The 11,226-nt window shown below is 30.8% G+C and overlaps 2 protein-coding genes across 2 annotated transcripts; both read right to left on the bottom strand.

Annotated features, from left to right (window-relative positions):
* Positions 1-2,149: 2,149 nt before the first annotated feature.
* On the bottom strand, positions 2,150-3,794 carry LOC106328920 (xyloglucan endotransglucosylase/hydrolase protein 24-like). The gene is made up of 3 exons (XM_013767461.1): positions 3,493-3,794; positions 3,219-3,412; positions 2,150-2,671 (listed from the first exon to the last, which is right to left on the bottom strand). Exons 1-3 carry the CDS (start codon positions 3,754-3,756, stop codon positions 2,281-2,283), a joined length of 849 nt encoding a protein of 282 aa, XP_013622915.1. The 5' UTR covers positions 3,757-3,794; the 3' UTR covers positions 2,150-2,280.
* Positions 3,795-7,993: 4,199 nt separating this feature from the next.
* On the bottom strand, positions 7,994-9,438 carry LOC106332372 (probable xyloglucan endotransglucosylase/hydrolase protein 18). Its single transcript, XM_013770840.1, has 3 exons — positions 9,012-9,438; positions 8,714-8,907; positions 7,994-8,511 (listed from the first exon to the last, which is right to left on the bottom strand). Exons 1-3 carry the CDS (start codon positions 9,291-9,293, stop codon positions 8,139-8,141), a joined length of 849 nt encoding a protein of 282 aa, XP_013626294.1. The 5' UTR covers positions 9,294-9,438; the 3' UTR covers positions 7,994-8,138.
* Positions 9,439-11,226: the final 1,788 nt, after the last annotated feature.

Genomic DNA, 11,226 nt, shown 5'->3' with positions numbered 1-11,226 from the left:
AGATACACCAAATAAAACAATAAAATAGTAAAGATAAATAATGTAACTTGAGTTTGGTGAAGATTTAGTTTACAAAAAAAATAAACTAAAAAATAATTTACTAAAAGTACATAATCTGAGAGCATTTCCGACCCTTTGCTATTTTTGACTCTAAATGATATAGTATAGGAAAATTCATTCCAATTCACCTCTAATTCTTCTTCTAAAATAGATATTGTTATTTTCACGTATATATTTAGAGGAATAAATAACATCCCCTATAATAGAGGCATTTTTTTTTCAAAGCGTCCTTTAACTTTTCAATCTAATAATTATAACCAAAAATAAAACATTTTTAGCGAAATACACTTTTCATATGAATCGAATAATATTTTTATTTACATAATAGTTTCTAAAGAAATATTTAATTTAAATAATATCATAATTTTATGAAATTTTAAAATAAATTTTGTTGGTTTTTAACTTTCACAAATAAAAGGTATTATTTGTAAAATTGAAAAAGAATCTTTCAAGAATATTCCTTTTTAGAGGAAAAAATAGAGGAATACATTAGAGAGAAACTCATCTCTATTATAGAGTTCCTCTATTATAGAGGAAAAAATAGAGAAATACATTGGAGATGGTCTAAAAGATGATGTAAACTCTCCTCAAATTCTTTTCACAAATCTTCTTTTTAAAATCTTATTTAGCTTTGAATAACAGTGGATTTGATATAAGTTTTACAAATTGTTAATTGAATAACAAGGGATTGTAAGTGATTTATAATAACTTTATACAAATTCCATATTGAATAACACATGATTTGGATTTCTTTTTTCAAATCATTACTTGACTAACATGAGATTTTAACCAAATCCCACAATCTCCTAAAATCATTAATTCAATACACCCTCCTAAGTGATTTTGCTGATTTGTCATGTTCTCCATAATTTTATTTTTGCTTATTTGTCATGTTTTCCATAATTTTAAGTAATTTTAATTATTTATCATATGCTTGATAATTCTAATTAATAGTTTTACTTAATAAATATATAATGTTGCTAGATTATAATACTCCATCCGTTTCATATTAAGTGTCGTTTGAGAGAATTTTTTTCGTTACAAAATAAGTGTCGTTTCTCAATGCAAAATTTATTTTTATATTGGTTGAAATATGGTTAGGTGTATAGGTAATAGTGTTTTTATAGGAAATGTACAAAAATTAATTGTTTCCTTAATCTGTGTGCCGAAACCTAAAATGACACTTATAATGAAACAGAGGGAGTATATATTTAACCATTTGTTATCTTTTTGTTCACACGATAATATTATAAAAAAACCCTATTCATATCTTATCTTTTTAAATTTTAGTTTAGTTTATATCATATTAAGTGACGTCTTATTGCTTCGGATATCTTATGTATATTTTTTTTATTATGTGATTTTTTCTGGATTTGTTCATATAAATCTTATATCATGTTTTTTCAGTGGCTATGGAGAAAGAAGAAGGATTATATTGTCTAGATAAATATAATTGTATTCTCTTATGTTTTTTGACTTGAGTTTCTTTTAGTTTGTAGCATCACTATTTTGTTATATGAATTTTTGGACTTTGGGCTTCGGTTGTCCAAGAACAAGAAAAAGAAGAAGATCTAAAATCAAAGAGCGTAAAAGACATAGAAGATGTCGTCCAATCACGAGAAGGTTGAGTGATTAAATTGATGCAGTATTCCATTCACTTAGCTTTATGTTTGTTTAGATATTTTGTTTGTTTTTACCTAATTGAGTTATTATTAGTTGTTTGATTTTACCTAAAGGTAAATTTTCACGTTTCTGGCCACCTTAAATTCTCCATCTCAATAGGTAAAAAGAAAAACCTATAGCGTACAGTGTACATGTAAGTTCTTGGTCTTATAGATGTTAAATTAATAGTAATTGAATAAACATAATAATGTATTTAAAAAAATTATCTTTAAAAATGGAAGGAGTAATAACAAAATTTGATTAGTTTTAGACTGACATTTTTCCAGCCATTGCATTTTGAGATGCATTTAACACGTTTCTCATATTGTTTACAATATAAGTGAAGCAAATCATCTTTTTTTATCTATATAAAAAGAACTATCATTTTCATAAAACAGAGTATTTTTTTTCACAAACATCTCTTACATATGTAGACACACCCTTTTGCTTTATTGGACAACGATATACAATCAAAAGAATCAAACACAAGTAACAAAAGAAGTAACAGAGCATTCACATAGGATAGAAAGAAAGCAGAGGAACATGAGAAGTAAAAGTCTATGCGCTTGTTGCACATTCCCGAGGGATTCCCTGAGGGAACCTCTTACTATCCGTACAATAATTGTAGATCATATAATTCTTCTGGACCCATCTGAGCCTAGCTTGGCTCGTCGAATCCATTTGTTGAGTGTACCAATTAGAGGTTGGTCTCGTCGAGCTACAAGACGACCGGCCGTTAGCATGAACACACCCATCACATTTAATGTGCCTGTAAGAAGCCACGAATGGAGCTTTGGACCAATCCGTTTTAACCAGACCGCCTCTCGTTGCCCAATCATCTGCGTTCCATAAACTCGCGTACATCCTCATCGGCTTGCTCTTTGGAAACAAAACACCGAGAGGCTCAGAGTTCTTAAACTCTCTAATCGGTGTATTATCGACGGTCCATCTAAGCAAAACAAAGAAAATATACAGAACACATTAGATAATAAAGTGTTAACCCTGTAAGCTTTAAACAAATTACTAAGAATTTTAGTAATTTTTTAAGAAACAATTTAAGGACTTATCTTCATATATACTACATCCCTTTCTTGTAAAGTATCACTTTGACATTTTTACTGAGATTAAGAAAATTGTATAATAAACTAATATATTTTTATTCAATGTATGTTTAGTTAAATGAAAATGATTTAAATACAAATCTATTGGATATTCAAAAAGACAAAAAGATAGATTTAATGTATAAAATTACATTGAAATTGTAAAATGATATTTTTTCTATTGAAATTGTAAAATGATATTTTTTCAACAAAAAAAAATCCAAAGTGACGCTCTTTATGAAATAGATGGAGTATTATCTAAAAAAATTTGGAGACGCAGTGCCAATGTTTTACTTAGCTATGTTTAGGATTTGCGGATAAACATAAATAAACCCTAGTTAGGGTTTTGTTGAGTGTTACTTGCGGAGTAAGAAATGTGAGATTTTATTTACTTACATGATTCTTTGAGGGTTCCAGAGGATTGAGTAAGTGTGGAAGTTCGCGGCTGGGTCGAACCAAAGATGGAACTGTTGTTCTTTGTCACCTTTACCTTGAGTGTAGACATTAGTATGTAAAGTATAAGGATCTCCACTCATATTACCCAAGAACTCAAAATCAATCTCATCCCAAGTCGATCCTTCTGACTTCAGCTGCAAGTTATAAAAATAGACAAACAATCAAGATTATCAATCCAAATCACATTAAAACACTCCTAGGTTAAGTTACTTACGTAGAAAGTTGTTACTGTTCCTGCCGAGTTACCGGGCACGAGCTTAATCTGCATATCGATCTTTCCGAACAAATACTCTGCTTTGGATTGAAAACCAGAACCAGAGGACTTGTCTAAGGTGAGAGTAAGAAGCTGGCCGTTGTTGAGTATCTTCCCACGGCCGTTTCCCCATGCTACGTTGACGTCGCTGTTGAAGTCAGCTGCCGAGGCTGAAAACACAGCCGCGAGTAGAGCTGAGAAGAAGAATATTTTGAAAGAAGACATATCTTTGTGTTTGGTGAGGAATGTGAGGAAGAGATAAGAGGGAAGACATGTATATATATAGTGGGAGGAGAAGTAATAATAAGAGTACTTAATAAAATAAATGAGAAGAGAGTGGGTAAACATTGCAATATTGCATGCAAGATGTATCACAGCTGGAGTCTTGAGTACCTCCAATCCTCCATCATTTGGTAAACATATTAATATTTTACCATCCTTTAAAAGTTTATATAGAGATAATGAGTTTTTTTTTTTGGAAAAGAGATAATAAGTTATATATCATTATGATTAACCAAAAAAAAGAGTTATATATGGGCACATCGTTAGATATTAATTCTCTATTTTTTATTTAAATTCTTATATTGAAAACTGATATGAACTTTTCTTTGGGTTATAACTTTGGGTTAAAACTTCTAACTGAGGATATTGAATAATCGTTTGCTATATAACTGGTGCATGCTTTGTATATATGTTTATTATAGATTGCACAAGATTACCAAATTCAAATGTTTTAGTACAGCCTAAATCACTACGTAGAGGCCTATAGGAGAGACAAAAATAAGAGGTCTAGAGGAACATTACGTGTGAAATTGTTCGACTTCAAGTTCTCAAAATTTAGTTGAAATTTGAGGAGAATATCACTTTTATATAACTTTTTCCTTTTTTACTAAATATATTTTTTATATTCTTTTGTTTTGTTTCAGAGTTTGTGTGTATCCAATTATTGGGGCGTAACTGGACCATGTTTCTGGAATAAAACAACTTGTTTTGACTCTCAAGTCGAACTTTTCTACATGCATTCTACATCAAGCTTTTTAATCGTACACATTTTTTTTGGCAGCCCAATACTGTTACGATGTGATAAAAAACTAAATTGGGGGTTGTGTGATTTGACGAGTAGAAGCAACGACGAAAAGTAAGAGTTTAGTTGTATGAATTAAAGATCTGATTGCGTTAACGGAGGTGCAAGTAGGAGCAATAGACACGCTTTATTTTTCTCTCTTTTTAAACAAAAAGGACAATTTCTTTTGGTTGGTCACTAATTAATGAAGGGACTAAATAAAGATGTTCCATGCAACAAATAAATAAATAAAAAGTTCTAATCAATATGTGCAACCATGCCTATAAGTCTAATTTAACTTTCTAATTCTGTAAATTATATGATAATTGATGTATTATATGAAAAAGACTCAACAAAAATACAGCTGAATTAAAATAGAACAATTAACTAATATTTATTGGAAATGACTGGTCCAATCTCAACTGCTCTTTTCTATTTTTCTTCAAGCACCAAAGCTATTTTCCTCCTCTTTCGTTCGTTTTAACGAACAAGCAACGATCAGTATCTCAATAATTATTTTTTGCTAATTTTGTCTTCTGTTTCCACGCCAAAATTACTAATAAATGGTCATTTTCCAAATTTTCATATTGAGTTTTCATATCATTGCCAAATCATATCATAAAACTATAGGTTATCGACAAATGTAATTGTTACTAACTTTTGAATAACTGGTTAATTTGGGTCGACGAGAAGAATCTCTAACTCAAAGAAATATATCCTGATAATTTTTGTATATTTATTATATTGATAATTTGAGATTGAATGTCAAGCTACTCACATTTTAGAACCATCGCGTAAAATTCTTTAATAGAAAGCATGACATACGAACTCCACTAATGAAAAGTATTTGCAGAAAAAAACTCCACTAATAAAACAGTAACATTTGTCAAACAAATTCAATTTCATTATTACACTGACATGATTTGAGTTAAGTGCAAAAGACAGGTTGGTTTTTAATAATAGTATATATTTTTGAGTTTTGCTCAAAAAAAAAAAGTATATACTTTTGAGTTTTGAATACCTAAGTAATAGTATATGGACCATAAGAACTAAGATGGGGTAGCTACGTAACTAAAGCTATAGATACACATATGAATAGGAATCATTGGATGAGATATGGAAATTTTGATTTGGACTGCCTAACCAAACATCAACTTGGTCCTACTAAGCTTTACAGCTGTACCATTACGAAATTAATTTCTTAGTGTGATGGCTCATCAGAATTCTTAATCAGGGGCCTAATCTCACTGTTAATTCAGTTCACTATATAATTCATTTTAAGGACAGCTATGTATGGTCTTGTCAAATTCCGGGATCAATCAATGTTCCAGCCTTCCAGGTCGTATTTATCACCACCATTACATGTTTAAACGTTTAGATGTTTTCTATATTGGTGAAGTGTCGAAGAAGATGAGACTGAAGAGTGATGACTGATGACGATGACGATGCATTCGTCAAAGAATGCAAAATATAGAAGCGAGAGTGTAGTCTCGCCACATAACCACACAATTATTTAGAACCAAATTATTCATCGACAGTTGTTACAGAACACACTGTGTGGCTAACCAAATATCCTCGTATGTTTTTTTTTTCCTAAAACCATTGGCTGGATGTCATTTTCATTTAACCAGCTGATCTCAAGGGATAAGCGCAATTAGCAATTAACACCAATTATTTTGGTTTGTCCAATTAAGACATAAAGTCTCCAAGTACTCGAAGAAAAAGAAAGTCTCCAAGTCCTTTTCATAATTGATTATGGCCAATAATAATATAATAATAATGTTACTACGATCACTTTTCTGAACTCTAATCTTCACTAATTAACTATCAATATTGTTATTATCCACATATGTCCATATCTATTTCAATGGATAATCATCAACAAATTTCATTTATTATTCTATAAATATAGAGTAAAAACTCTATAATGCTAGAACTATGGTATTATATTAATTTATAAAAGTTTCCTTGTTTAGATATTTATATTTTAGAATATATTTTGTGTAAAATAAAAAATAGTTGATTTTACCATATATACTTTAATCAAATTTTAGAAATCTTTCATATTGTTGTTATTATATTATTTAGTATATATAAAATATGTTTCAGAGAATTTAAATTTGATTTAGATATATTTTATTAAATATTATTAAAGTATTAAAAATAGATATAATTATACAAAATATAGATATATAAATTATTAATTTGTGATTTTAATTGGACTATATATTTACATGAAATTTTCTAAAAAATGATTATCTTATTACTTATCGATTTGTGTCATATTTTGAACCGGTCTAATTTGGAACCGAATAAATTTATTAATTTATTGTGTTTATTAGTTTATCGAGTATTAATTTATAAAGTTTTTATTGTATATATTCTTGCCTAAACACTAAAAAACAACTTCTTAATATTTTGTTTATCATCTAACAGCCAATCCGAGAAGAGCCTGACCTAGAAAACTTTTGAACTTTCAGGTGGATATATATAAATTTGCATTGCGAGAACCAACAATTTCAAAAACAATAATAAGCTCAACAGCCGCTGGGGAAATTTCAGTGATAACTATGGACGGGTAATAATAATTAGTACTAATCTCGTTTTTATAATCTGAGAATACAGGATTTTTATATTTGTTCAATAATTTTCCACAATATTCTTCTTTTTTTTTTTTTGTAAATGAGACACAATATTCTTCTTATAGTATATTGTATATAAAACGAGATAACTTGAGCAGCTGAGCTGGAGTTAACTTACGTTCTCGCATTCGATATAACATTTCTTTCCTGCCAAATTGAGTATACCGACTAGCAATGGAGTTTTTCCATGGCTCTTGCCTTCTTTTACAAGGGTGAGCAACGGTTCTGACTACAGTTAGTGTTCGCGATCTATAGTGGATCTTTTCTTCGTAAACTCTTCTTGGTAAGGATCTAGTATGAGCATATATACCACGTTTAACGTCTAACGTTTCAGCGGTAATGTATTGGTTTTCATGTTTTTAAACGTTTTTGTTTAAAACTTTTTATTTAGTTATTTAAAAACAATTAGTAAAAAAAATTTATGAACCAGCCTTTTTTTTTTATTCCCTTCTAGCCACCAAAAAGTCAGGACCGGCTCTGCTAATAAGCCAATCCATTTCTATCTTACTGCTAAGTCAAGCCATTTCTACGAACAAGCTTGAAACCAAGCCTAAAAATGTTTTTTTTTTTGGTGAGCAATAAAACACTTCAGAATAATGTGTTGAAATTTGGATTGTCCCCGTTATGTTCTTCTCAAGCATTGTTGTAGATTAAACGGTTAAACCTCTCTCAATGTTTAAGAATGTTACAAATTCAGTCAAACAATTTAAAGTTTCATTAAGTTTTAGTAGCGAATACTCTTGTTTCCATAATTTATTATTTGTTATTACTTTAAAAAATCTTACACAATCACCACACACACATAATATGAGCAACAAATAAATGAAAATAATAGATAAGACTCATTCCAGTAACAATGACAATCCCAAGTAACATATTCACGAATCAAAAGAACAAACAATTTAAGTGCACACTGCAGGAACACCTCGAGGAAACCTTCTCTTATCGGTGCAATAGTTGTAGATCATGTACTTACTCTGTGCCCATTTCATTTTTTTCTGGCCTTCAAAATCAACTTTTTGAGTGAACCATGGAGAATTCCCGGGGCAAGATGATTTACCATTAGCCCAAACACATCCTTCCACATTGTAGTTTCTGTAGAAAGCAGTGAAAGGAGCTTTTGACCAATCTGTTTTCTCCAATCCTCCCCTTGTGGCCCAATGCTCGGCTTCCCAAAGGCTCGCATAGAGCCTCATTGGTTGGTTCTTTGGGAAAGGAACTCCCATGGATTCGGTGTTCTTGAACTCTCTAATAGGAATGCCATCAACTGTAAAACTAGAAGAGAGGAAACAAAAGAGAATCATTAGGAATCCAACATTGAAAAAATGTATTGAGACATAGAATTATATCTAAGGACATGTGATATTCTACTAATTTTCCATTGATTTTAGTTGGAAGTCCATGAACCTTAGCAATAAGTTCATGAGGCTATAGTCCATATAAGATCAATGTACAAGGGATGGAAGGATATTCTTACATAATTCTTTGGGGATTCCATGTGATGCAATAAGTGTGAAAGTTAACGGTTGGGTCAAACCATAGATGAAACTGTTGTTCTTTTTCTCCAGAGCCTTGTGTGTAAACATTAGTATGAAGAGTATATGGATGTCCACTTATGTTTCCCAAGAACTCAAAATCGATCTCATCCCAAGTAGTTCCGGGCGATTTAAGCTACATAAAGTAACCATAAAACACCGCCATACTAATCAATTATTTGTAATCAAGCCAATAGGGAAAGATGCCAAAGGATGCTTTCAAAATTTTATGTTACTTACGTAGAATGTTGTGACGGTTCCAGCAGAGTTACCAGGGACAAGTTTCATTTGAACCTCGGCTTTACCGTATAGAAACTCCTGGTTGGATTGAAAACCTGAACCGGAGGATTTGTCGAGTGAGAGAGAAAGAAGCTTTCCATCTCTGTCCCGAATCTTTCCACGTCCATCACCCCAGTGTATTTTCACATCTTTGTGGAAGCTACCCGCGTATACAGCCACAGATTGTGCTGCAAAGAGAAAGAGAACCAAGAATGCAAATCTTGTGCCGCAAGAAAACTTCATGTTTTATAGGTATTGATGATATTTTAGATGTATTTGTTGATTGAAACTGAGGTATATGATATGAGTTTATATAGCTGCTAGAAAATGGCAAGGAAAAAAAGAGAAGGAAATTTCATGGGTTTGATTATTTGATAGTGTGTGCTGTATTCTTGTTGGCTCATAAGAACTCTTATTTGGTTGTTAGAAGAAGAATCCAATAAAATATAATTTCATTACTCGTTTATTGTTACAGACAAGAGAAAATAATGTACATATATAATTTGCATATTATAATATTATATGTTGGTCACTGAAAGTAATGAAGTCATCTTGTCAACACGACTTCGGCTTTTGTCATGAGCGCAAACCCTCCCGACCTCATAGAGGGTACAGATATATAAATATTTACATCTGAATAATATACTAGGATAAGACATGCGCAAATGTGATTTTATATGAAAATTATTTGAGAAATATTTATAGAAAAATAAAATTTATATTTTGATCGAATTAATATTTTTGACCCTTAAACAATTTTTTTTAATATTTTTTTGTTAATTACATAATTTGTTTACTGATGAGCTGAACCTATTTTTAAAAATATTTTAGGTAAAAAAATCACTTATCGCATAATAACCTAACGTTTAGGCCGAAGAATCTCAGGCCTACTATTTGGTTACAATGAAACTATGCCAGTTCGGTTTTATATCATTATTTAGCAATTTAAAAGTTAATTTTTGTTATGAAAGTTTACGTTCACGTGACAATCCAATCTATCTTCAATATTTTTCTCATACTTAAGTTAAGATATGTGCCTTGTGCAGGATAAATATTTTATATTTATTACTTATTTTATGTTTTCTGCATATTATGAAATAATAAAATAATAATTATATATTAAATTAATAACTAAGAAATCAGTTACTATTATGTAATAAATTAGCATGCGCATATAAATCAAATGACCGCTCTTGTTTATTCACAATTATTTTAGGGTAAGTAAATCAAAATAATTATATACTCCCTTCGTTTCGAATTAGATGTCGTTTTAGAGCAAAATTTTTGTTTCAAAATTAGTGTCGTTTTATGATTTCAATGCAAAATTTATTGACTTTTTATTCTAATCTATTTTTCTATTGGTTGAAATTTGGTTAGGTGTATTGGTAATGATGTTTTTATCTAGTAAATAGATAAACTTAAATGTTTTATTAATCTGTGTGTGGAAGTTTATAACAACAAGTAAAATGAAACGGAGGGAGTATTAAATAGATCACACATAACTACTACGAGAACCCATAGAAGAGAGTGTACTAACATGTGGAAAAGACCGTTAAGAGGATGGATGAAATGTAACTACGATTGATCATACAGAGCTCAGACTCGTACATGAAAATTGGGATGGATTTTCAGAGACGAAGAAGGAGTCTACAGAAGTGCAGGACAAACAACAATGACGCGAACTACGTCAGCATTAGAAAGTGAATTTTAGGCTTTATTGGTTGCAATGCAAAACGCATGGTCTAAAGGATATCGCAGAATCATATTTGAAGGTGATTGTCAGCCTCTAGCGAATCTTGTATCAGAAAAAACAATCAGCTTTGGAATGTATAACTATGTAAGAGAAGTCTGGACTTGGAGTAAGAAGTTTGCAGAGGTAAAGTTTCAAAGGATAACGAGAGAAAGCAACAAACCGGCGGACATACTTGCGTCTCAAGACATGCATCCTGAAATTTCTTTCGAATACTATACAAATGTTCCTACTGTAATCAGAGATGCATTGCATCATGACTATACTGTTTCCTCAATATAATTAAATTTCGAGAAAAAACAAAATAAATTCATTTTCTTCGAGTAAAAATTATAACATAAGTGTGTCTACAATAAGTATCTCCGTCGGTGATACAAAAGACGATTTGGTCAAACTCTAATTAGCTCGTTGACTACTCCGTCAGTG

This window comes from Brassica oleracea, chromosome C3, assembly GCF_000695525.1.
Source record: "Brassica oleracea var. oleracea cultivar TO1000 chromosome C3, BOL, whole genome shotgun sequence".
NCBI classification, from domain to species: domain Eukaryota; kingdom Viridiplantae; phylum Streptophyta; class Magnoliopsida; order Brassicales; family Brassicaceae; genus Brassica; species Brassica oleracea.
Note: the sequence above shows the minus strand (reverse complement) of the source record. Positions and strands in the feature narration are given on the sequence as shown.